General features: G+C 46.9%; 2 protein-coding genes and 1 long non-coding RNA gene across 3 annotated transcripts in view; 1 reads left to right on the plus strand and 2 right to left on the minus strand.

The window, feature by feature from the left end:
• Positions 1 to 1899: 1899 nt before the first annotated feature.
• LOC308483509 (F-box only protein 44-like) lies at positions 1900 to 12411 on the minus strand. Its single transcript, XM_081017536.1, has 6 exons — positions 12285 to 12411; positions 10456 to 10725; positions 8693 to 8873; positions 7924 to 8019; positions 3982 to 4096; positions 1900 to 3551 (listed from the first exon to the last, which is right to left on the minus strand). Exons 2-6 carry the CDS (start codon positions 10697 to 10699, stop codon positions 3201 to 3203), a joined length of 987 nt encoding a protein of 328 aa, XP_080873662.1. The 5' UTR covers positions 10700 to 10725; positions 12285 to 12411; the 3' UTR covers positions 1900 to 3200.
• LOC308483602 lies at positions 12405 to 13621 on the plus strand. Its single transcript, XR_013989723.1, has 2 exons — positions 12405 to 12531; positions 13433 to 13621. It is a non-coding gene; the product is annotated as an uncharacterized lncRNA (long non-coding RNA).
• A 5199-nt stretch (positions 13622 to 18820) lies between these two features.
• Positions 18821 to 23421, minus strand: part of MAD2L2 (mitotic arrest deficient 2 like 2) — an 11088-nt gene continuing 6487 nt past the window's right edge. The window contains 3 exon segments of the mRNA XM_081017618.1: positions 18821 to 19350; positions 22160 to 22252; positions 23159 to 23232. Of these exon segments, the coding sequence (XP_080873744.1) occupies positions 19309 to 19350; positions 22160 to 22252; positions 23159 to 23232 (209 nt within the window). The 3' untranslated portion in view covers positions 18821 to 19308.

Genomic DNA, 23421 nt, shown 5'->3' on the forward strand with positions numbered 1-23421 from the left:
GCGCTCTGGGTTAAACCACAGAGCCTACGACTTGCCAATCAGAAGGTCGGCGGTTTGAATCCCCGCAACGGGGTGAGCTCCCGTTGCTCGGTCCCTGCTCCTGCCAACCTAGCAGTTCGAAAGCACACCAGTGCAAGTAGAGAAATAGGTACCGCTCCGGCGGGAAGGTAAACGGCATTTCCGTGCGCTGCTCTGGTTCGCCAGAAGCGGCTTAGTCACGCTGGCCACACGACCCGGAAGCTGTACACCGGCTCCCTCGGCCAGTAAAGCGAGATGAATGTCGCAACCCCAGAGTCGGTCACGACTGGACCTAATGGTCAGGGGTCCCTTTACCTTTACCTTATCACCTAAACATGAAAGGAAAGGAGGCGGAGGCAGCCCAGAAGGAAGGTGTTGGAGGGAGAGCAAGGGAGGTGGAAACAGGGGCTGGGGTTTTTTTATGATGGGGTGGGGGGAGACAGCAGGTGCCTGAGAAAAGGAGTACATACAAACAAGCAGCGGTGGGTGGTCAATGAGGGGAAGTGGGGCACCCCCAACCTCTCAGTGTGCCCGCTTTCTAGCTTTTAAGTGGGCCAGGGGGGTGGAGTTATCTGTCGCCTTCCTCCTCCTTGGTCTAGATGTTTCTCCTAGTAAATCTCATCAGGGAGGATGATGGGAACAAAACTGCAATCGGTCAACTCTGCCTATAGCCGCTTCTGGTGCCACCTACTGCTGACCTCTGTGCCTATCACCATATCACTCTCTATGGGCACCAGAAGTCACTGTATATCTTCCTATATTGTTATAAGAATTTTAAGGTCATATATATATATATATATATATATATATATATATATTCATAACTGTACAAGGCAAACACATATACAGTGGTACCTCAGGTTACAGACGCTTCATGTTACAGACTCCACTAACCCAGAAATAGTACCTCAGGTTAAGAACTTTGCTTCAGGATGAGAACAGAAATCGTGCTCCGGCAGTGCAGCAGCAGCAGGAGGCCCCATTAGCTAAAGTGGTGCTTCAGGTTAAGAACAGTTTCAGGTTAAGAACGGACCTCCAGAACGAATTAAGTACTTAACCCGAGGTACCACTGTACTTAGTTCCCGAGCAAGGTCACAGGCTCACCCTATTCAAACACAGACAGACATACCCTTAAGACATTTGTGAAGGAAAAGACAATGGGGAGGCTTTTCCATTTTCCTTTGGCCTTGCAGAGAAAAGATTTGGTCAGTTTGGGAATCAAAAATGGTTTCAGGTCGGGTTTCCTGTGCTGATCTATGTAGGTGCTTGGTTGGTACATTTATGAACATTTAAGATATATCCAAGACCTTAAAATTATTATCACACCAACATCAGGGTCTTTTCCAGGGAGTCTTCTCTTCTCATGAGGTGGCCAAAGTATTGGAGCCTCAGCTTCAGGATCTGTCCTTCCAATGAGCACTCAGGGCTGATTTCCTTCAGAATGGAGAGGTTTGATCTTCTTGCAGTCCATGGGACTCTCAAGAGTCTCCTCCAGGACCATAATTCAAAAGCATCAATTCTTCAGTGATCAGCCTTCTTTATGGTCCAGCTCTCACTTCCATATATACATTTATTCTATATCTGAGGCCTTAAAATTGTTATAACAGAGGCTTCAAATGTGGAGGCTTTTAAAAAATAAAATAAAAACCCAGTATCCACCCCCACCCCCAGCTAGGAACTGCAACTTAAAGAACTTCAGCCCTAAGTCCTTTTCATTGTTCATGCATTGTACTGGGGCTTCTGTCCCACATCTATCTCACACTTAACATCGCAGTGCTGGTGTTGTAAACAAAATCTGCCCTTTTTCCCTTATGGGGTATCCAAGAGCCCGTATAGAGTCCTACCGGGTAGGCAAAAATAACAGAGGCCAACCAGAGTATATTGAGAAGCAAAGCAGCTAGTAAGCCTGATCTTTATTCAACTGTTGCAACAGGGTCCCCACTCACCACACGCAGGAGGGAGGAGGAACCCAGAACAATGGTATGCAAGCCCTTATATAGACTTTTTGAAATTGCCACCCTGTAAGCTTAAGACCACCCCGCAATACATCATACATACATTACAGAAGGGGCGGTCTACAGCAGAATCCTGTCTTGCAGGAAACCTATTAATGGTCACTGACTGGATTACCCGGGCAGCCTGGCCATTCTTTTTGATGGTTAATTAGTTCCTGAATCCAGGTCACATTTCACCCTTGCGTCCCGAGTTCGAGTGTCTTCAAAGCCCATGACACTTTTGGTAAAGGCTGATTTCCAAGTGGAGAACTTGCAGGTCAGTGTTTCCCAATTAAGATGGCATTAGCAGAGTTTCTGGAACTGTTCACCTTTGGTTCAACACACAGGGTTAAAATAAGGGGTCTCTTTTTAGATCCATCTATGCCAGTGTCACTGATGCCATGATCTGCAGTAAATAAGTTCAGGTTGGACGTGCCCTATCCAATGGGGGTGGGAGAAGAGGACCCCTTGCTATCCCAAAACCATCTCACTTAAAAAATAAAAAATAGAGAGTCAGTTTTCACCAGCCTCCTAGCCAGCCCATTGTGGCGATCACACAGGGCCCCTGGACGTCTGACAGTCTACTGACCCTGTGCCACCACTGTGATTCCTTACTTTGCTGCCACCACCTGTCTCCCGGGGACACATGGAGTCCAGACAGTTGTTAACATTAACAAATAATCAAGTTTACTTTTAAATGCAGGAACAAGCGTATGGTTTCAGTTAATTTTTCTTGTCAGTTTATTAATCTTAGTTCCTTTGCTGTCCTATACGTTTCTAACAACTTCAAACTGATTATTCCAACTATCTGACTCCACCTAACAATTCCTCTCACTCTCTCACAATACAATTCAACCAACCCACTGCCTATTCCTCCCTCTTCCTTCTCCGACTCCCAGAACTCAACTGACTTTCAAAACCTCCCACTCCTAACTTTTACTCCTCCCCTTGCATTCCCACTGGCCAAACACATCACACTCATTTAACCCTTTCCTTATGTCCCATCCTAGGAGACAAACGCCACACCCATCTCTTGCCTTGTTTTCATATTCAGACATGCTTCTAGATCACAGATATGTAGAAACAGAGCATCTGCAAAAGATACAGGTTGAGAGAAGCAAAGAGCACCCAAAATCGAAGCTACAACTGGGTGCAAATTTAGCGCAGATGAGAGAAGCGATGATGGCGTTAAGGAGAGGAGCGGTCATCATTGTACCAGTCATAATTGTACCACGAATCACAACCAGACGCACTGTAAAAAAACTCGTAAGGCAATTCATCACCGCTGGAATGCTCCGATGAATCGGGGTAATCTCTGTAGTGGTAGTCGTAGTAATCGTCATCCACTTCTTCTGCCACTAGTGGTGGGTGAAGTGTGATGCTGCTTTGCAATACCCTCATCCCACCCCAGGATGGCTCCCTGTCTTCACTTGGGCCTTGCTCTGGGAAGAGGTGCTTAAGGAGGCCAGGAGGGTGCGCTTTGTGTTCAAAGAGGATATGACGGACACCTTGAGGGCAGTCGTAAATAGTATGTGAAACCTAAAGAGGAGAGAGAAAGGGAGGAGGCTGCTGGGTCTGGGGGAGAAGTTCCAGGATGGAACTTCTCTCCCCACAGCGGTGGCTGGAGGGGGCGGAAGGGGGGAAGCCAACAGTAGGGGGAGTCAGAGCCAAGGAGAGACAGAGGCAGACTACTTTTGTCCCCATTCTCCTCTTAGTTTTGTCCCCATTCTCCTCTTGCCGGATGTTAAACAAGAGGAGGAAGCTCGCAGGTAGTCAACCAGATGAGCTGCTTGTCAGTAAGACACTTTGAGGTTTTCTACAATCTAGTGGTATATATCTTTTATGAAGTATTTACACAAGAAGGCCTGCACATCGTAGCAGACGGAGGTTGGTGGGACCCCTTTCACCCCAATAGACAACCCTCCACTAGTTTAACAAAGATTGCATTTTCTACTCAGGCTCAGCTTACCGGATACCACGTTGACACACAAGGTTCTTTGTATTGATGTTCTTTAAGGACTTCAGAGTCTGCAGACAACAGCTTCACGGTGAGTGTATAGCATGAATCATACCCACTTGAAAAGCTGTTTTTGGTAGGGAGAAGGAAGAGAGAGAAATTATATGAGCCTGGGACAAATTGAGGTCCAGCTGGGCAGTTCAACCACCACTTTTCTTCCACTACAACATGGTGATTGAGAGAGATCTTGGCAGTGCTTTTTTCCTAAAAAATGTTTAGGGGTACTCTCATTTTGACTCAATAAAATCACCATGTTATAGTTCAAATCAGGGGAAATAAATACAGTAAATGGACAAAAGTACAAAGAACATGTATTACATGATACCTCGGGTTACATACGCTTCAAGTTACATACGCTTCAGGTTCATAGCTGTAAAGTGTCCCTTATTTGAAGGGACAGTCCCTTATTCCAGTGCCCTGCTGTCCCTTATTGATGGATGTCCCTTAAATGTCCCTTATGTGGGAGTGGCCACCGGGACCACATAACACCGGTTCTGAGAGATCTGCATTGGCTCCCAGTACGTTTCCGAGCACGATTCAAAGTGTTGGTGCTGACCTTTAAAGCCCTAAACGGCCTCGGTCCTGTATACCTGAAGGAGCGTCTCCACCCCCATCGTTCAGCCCGGACACTGAGATCCAGCGCCGAGGGCCTTCTGGCGGTTCCCTCATTGCGAGAAGTGAGGCTACAGGGAACCAGACAGAGGGCCTTCTCGGTAGTGGCGCCTGCCCTGTGGAACGCCCTCCCATCAGATGTCAAAAAGATAAATAATTACCTGACATTCAGAAGACATCTTAAGGCAGTCCTGTTCAGGGCAGTTTTTAATATGTAACGCTGTACTGTTTTTAACACTGATTGGGAGCCGCCCAGAGTGGCTGGGGAAACTCAGCCAGATGGGCGCGGTATAAATAATAAATTATTATTATTATTATTATTATTATTATTAAATGATGTCCCTTAAATTTCAAAGGAAGCTGCTCCTCTCCCTCCCTCCCTGCCAGCCAGGGAGGAGGGAGGCTCCAACCGTGTTGCTTGGCTGTGTTGCTCCCCCAATAAGAAGTCTAAGAATGACTGGGGGGTGGAGCTTGCATGCCTTGTGTGTGGCTAGTTAATGCAAGCTGAGAGGTTTTTTGAATGCTGGACGCCATTTTGTTGCACGTGCTGCTGCAAACTTTGCAGTGCAAAGCCAGGCCGGGGAGCCATCTTATGTTGAGGCTGCATAGGCCTTGTGGTGCATGTGATTCAGATTCTATTCAGTTGAACCTCTAGTTACAAAGTTGGTTGGACAGTGTTCTCGAAGCTACCAGTGTGAGTTTGACCAGACTGCAGGAGGACAGGAAGACTGGAGTGCCTGGAACAGGTGAGGCTGCAGGTCCCTTATTTTGGCTGCTTGTCCCTTATTTTCAAATCTGTAAGTTGACAGCTATGTTCAGGTTACAGACTCCGCTAACCCAGAAATAGTACCTCGGGTTAAGAACTTTGCTTCAGGATGAGAACAGAAATCGTGCTCCGGCGGTGCGGCAGCAGGAGGCCCCATTAGGTAAAGTGGTGCTTCAGGTTAAGAACAGTTTCGGGTTAAGTATGGACCTCCGGAACGAATTAAGTACTTAACCCGAGGTACCACTGTACTTCATATTACACAGCTGACTATTCACCGTGCTAGAGAAGAAGCTACATTTTTTTAGTTTCTTCTCCCGTTAGATTCACATGTTTAGGGGTATCTTCTTCTATCTTCTTCTTCTTCTTCTTCTTTGGCGATCACTCGTAGCCAAGTAAGATTGTCTTCCATTAACACGGTTTTAACAATGAGTCCATAAATGACTGTGGAGGCCAATTCTGGATCCACACGTCCTTCCACAGTGGGGACAGAGGTTTCCGGGCAGGAGTTGATCACGGTGAGGGTTTGCCAAGCATGCCTTCCTCTTAGCATGTTTCTCCCTTGCGTCCTGAGTGCGAGTGTCTTCAAAGCCCATGACACCTTTTTTAAAGGCTGTTCTCCAACTGGAGCACTCGCAGGCCAGTGTTTCCCGGTTGTCAGTGTTTATACTACATTTTTTTAGATTTGTATTGAGACAGTCTTTAAACCTCTTTTGTTGACCACCAGCATTACACTTTCCATTTTTAATTTCGGAATAGAGTAGTTGCTTTGGAAGACGATAATCAGGCATCCATACAACATGACCAGTCCAACAAAGCTGATGTTTAAGAATCATTGCTTCAACAGTGGTGATATTTGCTTCTTCCAGTACACTGATATTAGTTCACCTGTCTTCCCAAGTGATGTGTAAAATTTTTCAGAGACACCGTTGATGGAATCTTTCGAGGAGTTGGATATGGCGTTTATAAGTGGTCTATGTTTCACAATAGCTTGGTAGTACAATAGCTTTGTAAACAAGCATTTTGGTTTCCCTGCGAATGTCCCGGTCCTTAAACACTCTGCACTGCAATCGGGAGAAATCCGCACTTGCAGAGCTCAGGCGATGCTGGATTTCAGCATTAAAGTTGGCCCTTGTGGAAAGATAACTGCCTAGGTAGGAGAAGTGATCAACATTTTCCAACATTACACCACTGAGTTAGATTTGTGGCGGTGCAGAGGGGTTATTTTGTACTTCTTGGTGCAGCACTTTGGATTTTGGATGTTGAGTGATAGGCCAAGCTTTTCGTAAGCTTCTGCAAAGATATTTAGCATGGTTTTGAGGTCATCTTCTGAGTGTGCACACACTACGTTGTCATCAGCATACAGAAGATTTTTTTCAATGAGCTTGTGAAGTTGTTGTGTAAGTTCAATTCCACCCACTTTGAAGATTTCGGCAGGTATCCCATCAGGTCCACTGGCTTTGTTGTTTTTCATTTGGTTAATAGCTGTACACAACTCTCCCAGATTTGAAGATACTGCAAGCTCATCTCTAACTTGTTTTTGTGGAATTTGTGAGAGGACCTCAGCTGCTACAGGGGAGTTGCGGTTAAGGAGATGTTGGTAACGTTCTTTCCAGCGCAGTGCAATGGCTTCTTTATCTTTTAGAAGTGTGGTACCGTCTGCTGAGCATAGGGGGCATAGGCCCATAGATGTTCTTTGTGGCTTTAAAGAAACTCTGTGCATCATGAGTGTCAGCTAAGTGCTGGATCTCTTGAGCTTTTTTTATCCACCAGGTGGTTTTTAGTTCTCTGGTTCTTCTTTGAACCTCAGCCTTAGCGTTGGAATAGGTTTATTGTTAGTGGCACAGTTTCTATCTCTTTGCCAGATCTGAATGGCCTTCCTTTTCTTGTCAATCATGCGTTCAATCTCACTGTCATTCTCATCAAACCAGTCCTGGTGTTTCTTGGCTTGGTATCCAATAGTTTACCTTAGGGATAAGTGCCCCCCTGCGTCCCCCCAGTAAAAAAGGACTGGATCTTGGTACCGGCATTTTTATATTTCTGGGTATCTTTGGTCAGGGAAGTGAAGAGACTCAATATTAGGAAGTGTCTCGTTAACATTCAAAATAAAACTAAAAGATGGGTCCCAGTGCCTTCCTGATTAACACATCTGCTAACTAATTTAGACTGGGTGCCATTCTAAATAAGCGGAGACAAACTGCAATCCCTAATGGGCAGTAGATCAGTGGTTAGAGCTTCTGCTTTGCATACAGAAGGTCTCTTGTTCAATCCAGCTAAGACTGGGAATGCTCCCTGACTGAAACCCTTGAGAACCACTGCCCTCTCTGTGCCGCCATGGAAGTGGTGGCCAATGGCAGCCTTCATTCCTCTAGACAACTGCCCCTGGGGCTGAAGCCTAGGTCCAAGCAGACCCTCCCCTCTGCCTCCAACTCACTGACCACCTCTATCCTTGGGATCTCACAGATGCCGAGAACTTTTTTTGGGGTGTCCACCTTCCCTGCGCCCCAGCACTCACTCACCAGTCCTTCACCTCAATTGTGGGTCTGGCTTCATCCATTAGTTCATCCCAGTAGCCCTCGTCCTTCAAGGTGATGAGCTGAGACTTGCTGCAGGGCCTGAGACATTAAGGAACACCATCACTACCCCCACGTCACCATCACTACCCCACAGCATTGGGGGATGTGGGTGGCACTGTGGTCTAAACCACTGAGCCTCTTGGGTTTGCCCATTAGAAGGTCGGCAGTTCGAATCCCCACGAAGGAGTGAGCTCCCATTGCTCTGTCCCAGCTCCTGCCAACCTAGCAGTTCGAAAGCACGCCAGTGCAAGTAGATAAATAGGTACCACTGCGGCGGGAAGGTAAACAGTGTTTCCGTGCGCTCTGGCTTCGGTCACGATTTTTCGTTGCGCCAGAAGCAGTCTAGTCCTGCTGGCCACATGACCCAGAAAGCTGTGGACAAACGCCGGCTCCCTCAACCTGAAAGCGAGAGGAGCGCAGCAACCCCAGAGTCGTTCGCGACTGGACTTAACCATCCGAGGGTCCTTTACCTTTACCTTTTACCCACAGCATTTGGCTCTCCCCACTCCCCACAACACACACTTCTTTAGTCCATACAAAAAAAAAAAAAAAAAAGAACAGCTCCTTTGATAGGATTTGGTGATGCAAATTGCTAAACCCTTTAGTGACCATTGCATTTTAATGGGTTATATTTATTGAGAGGGGGGCATATGAAAACTCCCTTTCCTCATCTTTAAGTGGATTTGAGTTTGTACAATGATAGGTTCCTCACCTGTTACGTGAAGCAAAGCATTTGTAGAGCTGAACAGGAGCATCTTCATCATTCTCCCAAAAATAGCCCATTTTATAAGGGCTGAGTATCTGACGGACGCTTTTTGAGTCTTCTATGGACAGTTCCTCAGTTTCCCAATGGCCCTCGGCAGGTGTCTGGATTTCCCAGGAGTCCAGGCCATCTGACGCAGCGTGTGTGACGGGGAGACAGAAAATGAAGGGAGAGGCTTTGAGTGCATGGAAGCAGCCCGTGGGTTAGAAAGAAAACAAGAATGACTTAGGCCACTTTCAGACTGTCCCTGTTTCCAAGAGGGACTCAATTGCATAATGGCAAGTTCAGGGTCTCCGATTTAGGCTGGTTTGGCGATGGTGTGCAAGCAACCCGCATCACAACAAAATCAGACTTCTTGATGCAATGCCATAAAACCTCCCCACAAATGAATTTTCTCGATAAATAGCCAGTATCCTTAAATGTGGGGCAAATAATCAGGATAAAGAGGCAAAAAACAGGCAGTCCAGAAATGACCGTAGTTAAATTATCACCCTTGGTTTGCATGATTAAGTAGTAGACACCCTGAAGTTAACTGACATTATTACTTTGGGTCCATTAATTCCAACAGGTCTACTCTGAGGAGCAGATGTAGGGAAACTTTGGCCCCCCAGATGTTGCTAAACTACCATTTCCATCATCCTGGGTCATTTCTCGATTGCTGGGGTGGATGGGAGCTGTAGTTCAGTAACCTCTTGGTTCTTACACCTGGAAAAGACACAGTGCTTGGCTACTTAGAATATGCAATTATTTATATACATATGGTACAGTGTGTGTGTGTGTGTAGATAGATAGATAGATAGATAGATAGATAGACAGGCAGACAGACAGACAGATACCACAGTCATGGCAAGGTGTTTCTGCCACTGCTGCTTCTTCTGTCTCCTAAGAGGCCTGCTGGCGGTCTGGCAGTCCCAGATTATTTGTATTTACTATGACTCACCACCGCACTTTGGATTGTCCTGAATACCACCATTTGGTAGCCAAGCCCAAAGCCAAAAAAGAAGAAGAAGAGGAGTTTGGATTTGATATCCCAATTTATCACCACCCGAAGGAGTCTCAAAGCAGCTAACATTCTTCTTTCCCTTCCTCCCCCACAACAAACAGTCTGTGAAGTGAGTGAGGCTGAGAGACATCAGAGAAGTGTGACTGGCCCAAGGTCACCCAGCAGCTGCATGTGGAGGAGTGGAGACGCGAACCTGGTTCACCAGATTACAAGTCCACCATTCTTAACCACTACACCACGCTGGAATGTAGTCCTGTTGGGATGCATTTTGGCTTGCCTGCAGATGAAACAGAATGTGTGATAATTGATAATATTGTCATTTATCTGTTTCAGACCCCTACGTAGTAGCAGTTGCCAGGACATTGTCCTGTTCGCCTCTGTATAGTTCCATCCTTATTTCAGACACGATGGTAGATTGCAATGTTTAGCTGGTGATATTGTCAGGTTTAGCTGCTGATAACATTGCAGTGTTTAGCTGGTGAGTTATCCCGATGTTGAAAACCAGCTCAAATATTATGAAAAAAATATCATCAGGTGAACTTCAAACCGGTCTTGGATGATATATTGCCCAGCCCTAGTGTAGCCATTACGGTGCTAGATGAACCAATATTGGGACTCAGTGTACAGCAGCTTCCTATGTTCCTAAAGGCTTTATTATTCATATTTCTGTCCAGGAGCGTTTTATTCTACCAGATAAATGGGGACATACCTTGGCCATCAGGATTCTTGATTAAGTTCTTCTTTAGGTGGGAGAAAATGTAGAAAGCCAATGGCTTTGGAGAAGAGTCATGGTCCCTTTTCTGGAACTTGCGCTTCCACAGGACCGGCAGGTCTACCAAGTCCCGCCACTGAGAGCAGACCAGCCGGCAATTGTAAATGAGGTCGCTTGCTGGAACCAGAGACAAGATATCCAAGAGAAGGTTTTCGGGCAAATTTTCCATGTTCGCTGCCATCTTCCCTTCAATGAGGTCTCAGCTGCCTGCAGAGATGACCCATGAAAGAGGGGAGCAAGGGGAAGGAGCAAACATACAGTGGTACCTCAGGTTACATACGCTTCAGCTTACAGACTCCGCTAACCCAGAAATAATGCTTCAGGTTAAGTACTTTGCTTCAGGATGAGAACAGAAATCGTGCTCTGGTGGCACGGCGGCAGCAGGAGGCCCCATTAGCTAAAGTTGTGCTTCAGGTTAAGTTTCAGGTTAAGTACGGACCTCCAGAACGAATTAAGTACTTAACCCGAGGTACCACTGTACTAGATCTGCAAGTGGGCCATAGGCAAAGAAAAGCGGGGTACTGCAACAAAATGTTGCAGCGTTAAGTGATTCAGTTCAGCTGCTTTATACCTAGTCAGACCCCTATTGATCCATCTGGTTTAGCATTTCACCTTTTAAGTTGAATTACTGAAATAAATGAAATTTTCCATGATATTTTAATTTTTTGAGTTTCACACTGCCTTATTCCCGGAGGTCTCAGGGCAGTTCGTATAAGAAGATCACAGTATATAAATTAAAAATAAAAGCAATAACCCAACAATACCTCCTTAAAAAGAGCCACATTTTAAAGGGTATGGGATGTTGATCAGGGCAACCAAAGGCCTGGTTAAAAAGGAACTTTTTGCCTGGCGCCTAAAGGTGTATAATGAAGGCGCCAGGCAAACTTCACTGGGGAGAGCATTCCACAGACGGGGAGCCACTGCAGAGAAGGCCCCATTCTCATGTTGTCACCCTCTGGACATCGTGAGGAGGAGGCCTCAGAAGATGATCTCAGGGTCCAGGTAGGTCCATATGGAAAGAGGCAGTCCTTGAGGTATTGCATCATGTAATTGATTATGCAAGGCAGGGCTTACCTGCCCCTCCCCCCACATTTTATTCAAGTTGGCACCCCTGTCAGGGTCAATACATTTTTTTTGAAGGGTGGTGTGTGTGTTCCACAGAACCCTTCCTCTTTGTGAAGAGGGACGCTTTGAGCATGTGCAGAGTTCTATCTGAGAGCCCAAGTGCAAATGGACTCCTGTCGGCTGCCCTTCCCAGATCCTGCCCCATTGTAAAGACCCACCCTTTGAAGAAATACCAAAGGACCTGAAAAGACTCTTTATGTATGCGACAGCTGCGAGGATGCTTTTCGCCCAGGGGTGGAAATAAGAGAAAACTCCAACCAAAGAAGAATTGATAATCAAGATGGTGACTATGCCGAAATGGCAAAATTTACCAGGAAAATCAGACACCAAGATGATAAGAAATTTAAGGAATGGAAAAAGTTTATAGAATACCTTAAAGATCACGGCAAACACTTAAAGATGTTGGCAGGACTTGTAATGTGATTTTGTAGGGTTAAAAGTGGATATAAACAAAATTGGATAAATCTAATTAGATGCAGTAGTAAGAAAAAAAGATATATATTGGTAGCCATGGGGAGGCGGGGGAAGCCCGGGGATGTATAAAATTGATTATGCTTAAATACAAATGTTATCTGTAAAAAGAAAGATCCACTCTCCTGGATGCTCTTCTCTCCCCCTCCCCCATCCCCTCCGAGTCTTACCTGGTCTGGGACGAGCGCAGGAGCCGCGCGGCGCCTCCGAGAGCAAGTCTGGTCTCCGCCCCGCTCCACCGCCAGGTGGCAGGGAGAAACCGAAAGCGATCCTAGTCCAGGATCTCAATTCCGAGAAACGACCCGCCCACCGCCATCAATTCCTCTTGTCGGGAGGGGAATCCCCGCCGGGGCGTATTTGCATCAGATGACGCGCCTCTAGGGAGCCAACGCGCATCTCGAACCCAACTTTGCAAAGGCAAGAGCGGCGTGGCCGGAGGCTCCGTCCAGTAAAACAAAACCATTGCAAATGGATAAGGGTTACCGGCGAGCGTGGACCATACACACCTCATCCCAAGCCTTTTCCTGGCTCAGGAGAGTTAGCATCTGTGACAAATGACCAACGATGCTTCAAGCATCGTCCGTTATAAGGACGATGGAGTCATCTATGGAGATGAGGATGTCATGTAATAAACGAAAAATCTGCCCTTATTCCCTTATGGGGGACACAAGAGCCCTTATAGAGTCCTTTGTTGGTTCCCTATTGGTGGGAGAAAATAACAAGAGGCAAACCAGAGAATATTGAGAAGCAAAGCAGCTAGTAAGCCTGATCTTTATTGAACTGTTGCAACAGGGTGCTCCCCTCACAAGCAGGAAAAGAGGAGGACCCGGAACCAAGGTGTGTCTGCCCTTATACAGACATTTTAAATTGCCCACCTTGGAGTCCAAGACTACCCCCAGATACATCATACCTACATCACAGAAAGGGCGGTCTACAGCAGAAATCTGAGTGGGTTGTTTACCTCCTGTCTGACAAGTTACCTGTTAATGTTTACTGGATTGGTACCCTGGGGAGCCTGGCCAATCTTTTGTAATGATAAGTACTTAGTTCCCGAGCCAAGTCACAGGCTCACCCCATTCATACACAGACATACCCTTAAGACAGGATTTGTGAAGGAAAAGACAGTGGGGAGGCTCCTCCATTTGACCTTGCAGAGAAAACACCTGGTCAGCCTGGGAGTCAAAATGGCTCCATGGCTGCTCTCCTGTGCAGCTTCAGACATGTGGCCTATATATCTATGTATGTGTTTGCTTGGTACATTTATGAACCATTATTATCTACATAAGACCTTAATTTATTTATTTCATCATCTAATCAGGGACTCGAGGCTGGCAGACTCCACACACGCACCCATCTCCCATGGTTTTGCCTTGCAATTTAGGGCCGGAGTCACAAGACCAGGAGGACGCAAGCACAGAGGAAATATAATAGAATGGCAATAAAATCTGCATTGGAAATACTGGCTTGTAGTTTAATGGTGAATTTTGGACATAATGGAGATGTAAAACACCACTGTGGGATCAGGGCTGGGGCGGGAGAGTGCTAGAGCCCGGTCGAGTTGCATGGAGTCAATTTCAATCCGTTACCCCCGGGGATGTGGACAGGCTGCTTGAACTCGTGAAACCAACCACCTGTCTCCTTGATCCTTGCCCTTCCTGGCTAATAAAAGCAAGCCGGAAAAGACTGGGCAATGGGCTCTGCGGGATGGTGAATGCTTCCCTCTCTGAGGAAGCCTTCCCAGACCCTCTGAAAGAGGTGGTCATTAAACCGCCTCTTTAAAAAACATCCTCAGACTCGGCCAATATGGGCAATTATTGCCCAGTCTCAAATGTCCATTCTTGGACATAGTGACTGAGCGGGTGGTTGCTGAACAACTCCAGGCACGTCTGGAGGATGCGGACCATTTGGATCCCTTCCATCCGGGATTCAGCCCTCATCATGGGACTGAAACTGCCTTGGTCGCGCTGTTTGATGATGATCTCCGGCCGGCTAGGGACAAAGGTGAAAGCTGTTTCCTAGTTCTGCTGGATCTCTCAGCGGCTTTTGATGCAATCGATCATAACATCCTTCTGGACCGTCTAGAGGAGCTGGGAGTACTGTTATACAGTGGTTTCACTCCTTCCTCCTGGGCCGTGTCCACAAAGTAGTCTTGGAGGATGAGTGTTCAGACCCCTGGGCTCTCACTTGTGGGGTGCCTCAGGGTTCCGTCCTCTCCCCCATGCTTTTGAACATCTACATGAAGCTGCTGGGAGAGATCATCAGGGGGTTTGGGCTGGGTGTTCATCAATATGCGGATGATACCCAGCTCTACTCTCTTTTAAATCGGAACCAGTGAAGGCAGTGAAGGTCCTGTGTTTGTGCCTGGAGGCAGTTGGAGGATGGATGGCGGCTAATGGATTGAGGTTGAATCCTGACAGGACAGAAGTACTGTTCTTGGGGGACAGGGGGTGGGCTGGTGTGGAGGACTCCCTGGTCCTGAATGGGGTAACTGTGCCCCTGAAGGACCAGGTGTGCAGCCTGGGAGTCATTTTGGACTCACAGCTGTCCATGGAGGCTCAGATCAATTCTGTGTCCAAGGCAGCTGCCCACCAGCTCCATCTGGTATGCAGGCTGAGACCTTATCTGCCTGCGGACTGCCTCGCCAGAGTGGTGCATGCTCTAGTTATCTCCTGCGTGGACTACTGAAATGCGCTCTATGTGGGGCTACCTTTGAAGGGGACCCAGAAACTACAACTAATCCAGAATGCGGCAGCTAGACTGGTGACTGGGAGTGGCCGCCGAGACCATATAACACGAGTTCTGAAAGACCTACATTGGCTCCCAGTACGTGTCCGAGCACAATTCAAAGTATTGGTGCTGACCTTTAAAGCCCTAAACAGCCTCGGCCCAGTATACCTAAAGGAGCGTCTCCACCCCCATCGTTCAGCCCGGACACTGAGGCCCAGCTCCGAGGACCTTCTGGCTGTTCCCTCCCTGCGAGAAGCAAAGCTACAGGGAACCAGGCAGAGGGCCTTCTCGGTAGTGGCGCCCACCCTGTGGAACGCCCTCCCATCAGATGTCAAAGAAATAAACAAATACCTGACATTTAGAAAACATCTGAAGGCAGCTGTTTAGGGAAATTTTTAAAGTGTGACATTTTAATGTATTTTTAATCTTTGTTGGAAGCCACCGCTGCAAATAAGAGTGACCCAAGGCAAAATGAACAGTGGGGGGAAAACGAGCAGCCTAAGAAAGGTGTGGTAGGAACAGGGGGCAAATGAAGCTGGAGGGAAGTAAGGAGAGGGTGGCAAGAGATGATGGTTGTAGATAGGTATATAAATTCAACAAATAACACTGGTCAACAACAAATTTGTTGTCTGCATTTTTTCAGTTGATTTAGGATGAATCTGATGCGCTGAATCCAAAAATCACATTGGTTTTGCTCAATCAGGTCAAGTTTTTGAGCTATGGCCACATGTCTTTTTTTACGTTTTTGTTCACATGTACGCTTGTGTGGAGCATTTTAGAAGAAGTTGGTGGGGGTAAAATGCCTTGTCAAATAATTGTTTTGATTGGAAATGATTATTTTAATGACAAGAAGTATTCAGGTTCGATAGTTCTGGGTGATTATGTCGAAAAGTTTGAAGTCATAAAACCTCGAAATCTTCCATAAATTGGTCCAGCAAAGCATAAAGTTGGGGGATCAAAACTAAGGTAATGGGGCAGCCGCCCCACGAAGTATCCTGATCTTCAATCAGCACATCGTCCTGTAGCTCATTGTGATGAAATTCCAGTGCCTATCTTCGAAGAACTTCCTGACATTAGTGACGAAGATGCCTCCAGTGTTGAAGGACATGAAGAAGAAGAAGTGGTTCTTGAAGATGATGCTCCACATCCATTTTCCCAAAAGGAGTTGAATGATCTAGTTCGCGACCTCAGCTTGTCAAAGGACTCTGCCGAACTGTTGGCATCCAGATTGAAGGAAAAAAACCTCCTCTCTGACAGTGCTCGCATCAGCTTCTTGCGCAACAGGCATCAAGAGTACCTCCGTATTTTCTCGGAAGAGAAGGACTTGGTTTACTGTGCAGATATTGCACAGCTTCTGCTCAAGCTTGGAGTGCCACAGTACGAACCCAAAGATTGGAGACAGTTCATTGACAGCAGCAAGTGATCACTGAAATGTGTTCTGCTACACAACGGCAACCAGTTTGCCTCTATACCCCTGGCTCACTCGAGTACACTGAAGGAGAACTGTGAAGCGGTGAAGTATGTGCTGGAGAAAATTGGTTATAATCAGCATAAGTGGTTTATTTGTATTGACCTGAAGATGGTGAACTTTTTGTTGGGACAACAGTCTGGCTTCACCAAGTACCCATGTTTTCTGTGCATGTGGGATAGTAGGGACCGTGCTCAGCATTACACGAAGAACGCCTGTGCGGGAGGAATTGGTGCCTTTCAAAAAAAGGAACGTCATCAACGACCCTTTGGTGGACAGAGACAGAATACTCTTCCCACCGCTGCACATCAAGCTCGGCTTAATCAAGCAGTTCACCAAGGCTCTGGACAAGGATGGTGACTGCTTCATTTACTTGTGCCAGGCTTTTCCAGGATTGACCATGGAGAAGTTGAAAGCTGGCATCTTTGACGGTCCTCAGATCCGTCAGCTCATCAGAGATCCAGAGTTCGGAAACTCAATGAACGAAGTGGAACTGGAAGCGTGGAAGGCATTTGTTCTGGTAGTGAAGAACTTTCTTGGCAACAATAAGGCCAGAAACTACGCAAAACTTGTCAACAACATGCTGACTGCTTTCAGAAACCTGGGCTGCAACATGAGCGTCAAGATGCACTACCTATTTTCACATATGGACCGGTTTCATGAGAACCTGGGTTCAATGAGTGACGAGCAGGGGGAGAGATTCCATCAGGACATGAAAGAGATGGAGACCAGGTATCAGGGTCGCTGACTACTGTTGGACTCTGAAGAGAGACCTCCGTGCTGCTGAGCATTCCAGGAGTTCCAAGAAACAGAAGTTCAAGCCCTGAAGTTTGAAAAATGGTGAAGCAACATGCAATTTACGTGTACTTACCTTTATCAATGCCTACCATTCAGTTTACAGAAAACCTGACCTGATGGAGAGAAACGGATGCCATTTCCTGATTCAGCAATGCAAAAATATCCTAAATCAGTTGTAGAAATCTAGACAACATTCAAAAAGTAAAAAATTGTTGCCCAGTGTAATAATAGTGGCAAATCATGACACCTCTGATATGGGAAAGGGAGGGAGGAAATAGGGGAAGTGGCAGACTTTGCTGGCGGTATTTAAGCAGCGGCTAGGTGGTTATCTTCCATAGAATCATAGAACTGAGTTGGAAATACCCCCCCCCCCGGGTCATCTTGTTCCACCCCCTGCAATGCGGGAAAGCAGCATCGAACACAACCACGCCAAAGACATCCCTTTTCCGGAAGTCCCTTTGCCTTCCTGACAGCAGCATCCGAATCGAAGGAACTCGCTTGCCTGTTCCTGCAAATGGGTGTGGTATTAAAAGAAAGGCATTGTGGGTAGGTGATTGTTGGCTTATCTATACGCAACAAATGTTCTTGGATGCATCTTGCTGCCCTTTGGTGGCCAACGAGCTACTTCTTGTTCTCTTCCTAATACCTGTTTCCCCAAAAATAAGACAGTGTCTTATATTAATTTTTGCTCCCAAAGATGCACTAGGTCTTATTTTCAGGGGACGTCTTATTTTTCCATGAAGAAGAATACAGTACACATTTATTGTCTAATTGTGAGTCAGCCAGACTCCGTCAGGGCACAGCGAGCAGCAGGCGGTGCGGGCTCTCGGATTTAAAGAGACCTCGCACTGCCTGAACAGCTCCGGCTGCGCTGCGGCCAATCCGTAAGCTGCGTGGCGGCACCCACCGCCACGGTCCAGAGGAGTCAGACACCTTACAGTAGCTTCGGGGGCCTTATATTCCGGGAGGCCCTATGTTTGGGGGAGGCCTTATTATCGGGGAGGTCTTATTTTTGGGTAAAGGTAAAGGGACCCCTGACCGTTAGGTCCAGTCGTGGACGACTCTGGGGTTGCGGCACTCATCTTGCTTTATTGGCCAAGGGAGCCGGCCTACAGCTTCTGGGTCATGTGGCCAGCATGACTAAGCTGCTTCTGGCAAACCAGAGCAGCGCACGGAAACGCCGTTTACCTTCCCGCCAGAGTGGTACCTATTTATCTACTTGCACTTTGACGTGCTTTCGAACTGCTAGGTTGGCAGGAGCAGGGACCGAGCAACGGGAGCTCACCCCGTCGCAGGGATTCGAACCGCTGACCTTCTGATCGGCAAGTCCTAGGCACTGTGGTTTAACCCACAGCACCACCCGCATCCCTTTATTTTCAGGGGGGTGCCTTATATTACAGAGAGACAAAACTGGAAGTAGGTCTTATTTTGGGGGGATGTCTTATTTTCGGGGAAATAGGGTAGCTAAAGGTACCGAAGACATCTCAAAAAGATCTCTTGTTTTACTGTTTTTGTGATAGAGGAGGCAGGAGGATGTTTTTATAGGAGAAGGACTTCCAAGACCCCAGAGCCCCCAGCCGCAGGAGGGGATGAGTCCAGCAACATCTAGAGGGTCAAAGTTTCCCCCCAGCCCCGGGGTCAAGCTGTTGTCGTTTTGGGGTACCCCACTTCAAGTTTCCTTGCAGGAGTCCCACAAGAAGCTGGCAAACAACGTAAGTGCTTCCTATTTATTGATCAACAGAAAAATATATATATCTCACAGTGGACAGTCACAAGAGGTCCACTCAGGACACCTTCAGAAATCACACATGCGGGCTCCCAAACAAACGACAACACAGAGTCACCCGCAAGCCCCCCCTCGAAGCTCCAAACATAGCCCCCCTTCTGCACAATAAATTGGAAAGGCAGGCCTCACTCCGGTCTGAGTGCGCACCCAGGCACACAAAACCTGCCAGAGGAGGTAAAAGTTTGCTCCTCCAGGATCTATTCTCTCCTTACATAAGAGAAAGAACGCTTTTAAAAAAACCCAAAACTTGCTCGCACACATTTTGTGGAAGAACGGTTGGCAGAGTGTGCCAAGTCACCAAGGACCGCCTGTTTTTAGCACCAGTGTTAACAGCAGCAGAGCGAGCGACTGCTCAGAGGTGCCTTGTGCCTGAGAGGATTTGAGGTCCCAAGGTACGGTGAGGAAGTGCTGGGAGTCAGGTGCCTTTTTGGGCTCTCTCTTCCACATAGAGCTGCATCTGTAAATGGAGGCAGACGAGAAAAGCTTTTAAACAGAAGGCAGTGTTGCGTAGTGGTTAGGGTCGTGGATGAGGGCCTGGAAGAGACCAGGGTTCGACTGTCCACTCAGCCAAATGTGTCCTTGGGCCAGTCCCTACCTCTAGGCCTCCCTCACAGGGTTGTTGTGAGGGTAAAACAGGGTGGGAGGAGCCATAAATGCCACCTTGAACTCCTTAGAGGATAAGATGAGATAGGGATGTAATAATAAAACGCACTCTCTCTAAAGCACTTTCATTAAATTTTTAATATTTTAATATTTATATATTTTATTTAATATTGACTAAACTAAGGTATGGGACGCAAGTGGCGCTGTGGGTTAAACCACAGAGCCTAGGACTTGCCGATCAGAAAGTTGACGGTTCGAATCCGCGCGACAAAGTGAGCTCCCGTTGCTCGGTCTCTGCTCCTGCCAACCTAGCAGTTCGAAAGTGCCTCAAAGTGCAAGTAGATAAATAGGTACCACTCTGGCGGGAAGGTAAACGGCGTTTCCGTGCGCTGCTCTGGTTCGCCAGAAGCGGCTTAGTCATGCTGGCCACATGACCCGGAAGCTGTACGCCAGCTCCCTCAGCCAATAAAGCGAGATGAGCGCCGCAACCCCAGAGTAGGCCATGACTAGACCTAATGGTCAGGGGTCCCTTTACCTTTAAACTAAGGTCTACTCTGCAACTAAAAAGGGACGAAGTCCTCACTGACACAGCCTTAGAGCAAACAACATGCAGGAGAAAGAAGGGGAGAATCTTAATGTTTCAGGTTTAAAAAAATAAATTAAAAATTGGAAAATTCGTGGAGAGTAAACCTCTTGCTTGCCTGGACAGAGGATGGGGAGAGAGTATATGCAGAACCCAGTCTAGTAATATAAAATACTGCAATTATAACCTTTGCCCCGCCCACCTCTGGCTCAGGCCCCGCCCACTGCTGGCTGACAACTGAGCAGCATGTATTATATGAGAACTTTGGTTCCGCTAAGCCCCGCCCGTTCTGCCATCCAATCGCCTTGCAGATGGGTGTGGCCACAAGTGCCAAAGCTCCACCCACATATTGCGGGTAACAATGCAGAATCCTGTAGTGTAGTCCCTTACCCTGCCTCCTACTGGCCAAAAGGGGGAACTGCAGGAAGTTCGAGCCAATATACAGTGGTACCTCAGGTTAAGTACTTAATTCATTCTGGAGGTCCGTTCTTAACCTGAAACTGTTCTTAACCTGAAGCACCACTTTAGCTAATGGGGCCTCCTGCTGCTGCCGCGCTGCCAGAGCACGATTTCTGTTCTCATCCTGAAGCAAAGTTTCAGGGGTACTATTTCTGGGTTAGTGGAGTCTATAACCTGAAGCGTATGTACCCTGAAGCGTATGTAACCCGAGGTACCACTCTATTAGAAACACCTGCGAACATTACCTATCTGATCTTGATATTGTTGCATGGTTTATTTAAATATTAAGGTTCATTATTGTTTCACAAGATGTGTATCTCTTTAAAGGCCAGAGTAAATATCATGACCTAGTTTTACAGCTGTGAAGCAGTATAGCAGGTGCAGTTAAGTTGTGTTAATTAAGCTGTGTCAGCAGTTGGGCATAGTACATAAAGAGCAGCGTGTACCTCTCTCAGTACCCTGGTGAATGGGTCATACTTGTAGATTTAATGTAAGAGGAGTTTTTGTTTTTGTAATTAAAGCCAAGCAAAAGCTATTTTTTGCATTTCTCCATTGTTTCCTGAACGTGTGGTCTCCCCAGCATGCTTTCTGCAGCGCAATTAATCTGCTAAATACGCAACAGAGATCAGCTGAGGCCAGAGAGCCAATCCCAAGCAACCATGTGCTATAAAAGATGGGGCAGCTGTTTGCTGAGTGCAGATGGTCTCAGAAGCTTGTTGCGCGCGCACACACACACACACACACACACACGTACGTGTACACATCCCAGAGATGGTGCGCCTTGTTGGCAGATCTAGGAGCCTGACAGTCCCAGAGGGGTAATAATAATACAAATAAATTTTTATTTATACCCCGCCCTCCCCAGCCAAGACTGGGCTCAGGGCGGGTAACAACCAATAATAAAAACAAGTTGATTAAAATACAATTTAAAAGATTAAGATACAACATTAAAACAATTAGGGAGCAATCTCATCATAGGAGAAAGGAAAAAGAAAAAGGGGGAGGGAATCAAATTGGCTCCAAGCCAAAGGTCAGGTGAAACAACTCTGTCTTACAGGACCTGCGGAAAGAAATCAGATCCCGCAGGGCCCTGGTCTCATGAGGCAGAGCGTTCCACCAGGCCGGAGCCAGTGTTGAAAAGGCCCTGGCTCTGGTTGAGGCTAATCTAACTTCCTTAGGGCCCGGGACCTCTAGGGTGTTGCTATATATGGACCTTAAGGTCCTCCGGGGGGCATACGAGGAGAGGCGGTCCCGTAGGTACGAGGGTCCTAGGCTGTGAAGGGCTTTAAAGGTCAAAAGCAGACCTTAAATCTGACCCTGTACTCCACCGGGAGCCAGTGCAGCTGGAAAAGCACTGGGTGAATATGCTCCCATGGCAGAGACCCCGTGAGGAGCCTCGCTGCAGCATTCTGCACCCGCTGGAGTTTCTGGGACAGCTTCAAGGGCAGCCCCACGTAGAGCGAATTACAGTAGTCAAGCCTGGAGGTGACCATCGCATGGATCACTGTGGCCAGGTCAGGGTGGGAAAGGTAAGGGACCAACTGCTTGATGCGGCGAAGGTGGATAAGTGTCGCTCTTCAAACAAATTTCATTTTAAGAAAGAGCACCCTGCTGAACTTGCCTTTAAAAGGTCCGACGTCATGGTCTTCAGCGGGATCAGTCGAGGGTCACGCATGTGGACATCTTGCTCATCGGCGAGAATCCAGGGGAAATCCTTGGGTTAAAGATGCAAATAATTTGCTTTATTTGTTTATTTCATATTTTTATTTCACTTCACTAAATTTATATACCACAAGAATGTAGAGAAAAACCTCAAAACGGTTAACAAAAAAAGGCCTCATCAGGACAGAAACATAGAGACCTGCAAACTACAGCTCCTAGAATTCTTTGGGAAGACTACGGCTTTCTAAAGCAGTATTAAAGGGTGCTGGTGGGGCCTTAAAAGTAGGATAAGGAGCTGGAACCAAAACTATTTAGCTAATAACTAGTGAGCAATAATAATAATAAATTTATTATTTATACCCCACTCATCTGGCTGGGTTTCCCCAGCCACTCTGGGCGGCTCCCAACAGAATTAATGATAATAATAATAATAATTAAAAAGTGATCAAACAGACATTAGAAACTTCCCTAAACAGGGCTGCCTTCAGATGTCAGATAATGAGCAAGGGGCTCCCAACTCCCAAATCAGATAATGAGCAAGGGGCTCCCAACTCCCATCATCCCTGACCATTGGGCATGCTGGCCGGTGGTGATGGGAGCTGGAGTCCCATCAACAGCCAGAAAGCTGCCCAAAATGACGGAATTAATAAGAAACCACTCAGTTTTTTGGGTTTTTTGCATTTTTTTCTTTTCGTATATTTGGGTGAAGCAATTAATTTATTCTTTTGTTTTGTAACTTTAAAAAACAACGCAATAAAGATTTATTATAAAAATTAAAAATAAATAAAAACAGAAAGCTGCCCAGGGTTCCCCATCACAGATTTAAATGATGGGAAGACTCGCCAAATATATCTGAGGCATTCAGGAGTTCCAAGAAGCTTCCTGGCAGAAGAGAGAGGCGCTCGTGATTCACGGCACCCTCCCTGCTGCAGAACTCGCGATTTCTATTGCCTCCTACCCTGATCACTTGGATCTTCTCCATGTTGCGAGTGGCAGCTTCTCGGGTGTGCACCAAGACGGTAAAAGTACAGCCTGAAAGAAAGGGAAGACGGGGTGGGTGGGATGGAATCTTTAGAAAAGGAGGAGAGATGGGAATGTCGCTTTAGAATCCAGGAGGGAGGGAGGGAGGAAGAGAGAGAGAGAGAGAGAGAGAGAGAGAGAGAGAAAGAGAGAGAAAGAAAGAAAGAAAGAAAGAAAGAAAGAAAGGGAGGGAGGGGGAGA

This window comes from Podarcis pityusensis (assembly GCF_964106645.2).
Source record: "Podarcis pityusensis genome assembly, chromosome: 8".
NCBI classification, from domain to species: domain Eukaryota; kingdom Metazoa; phylum Chordata; class Lepidosauria; order Squamata; family Lacertidae; genus Podarcis; species Podarcis pityusensis.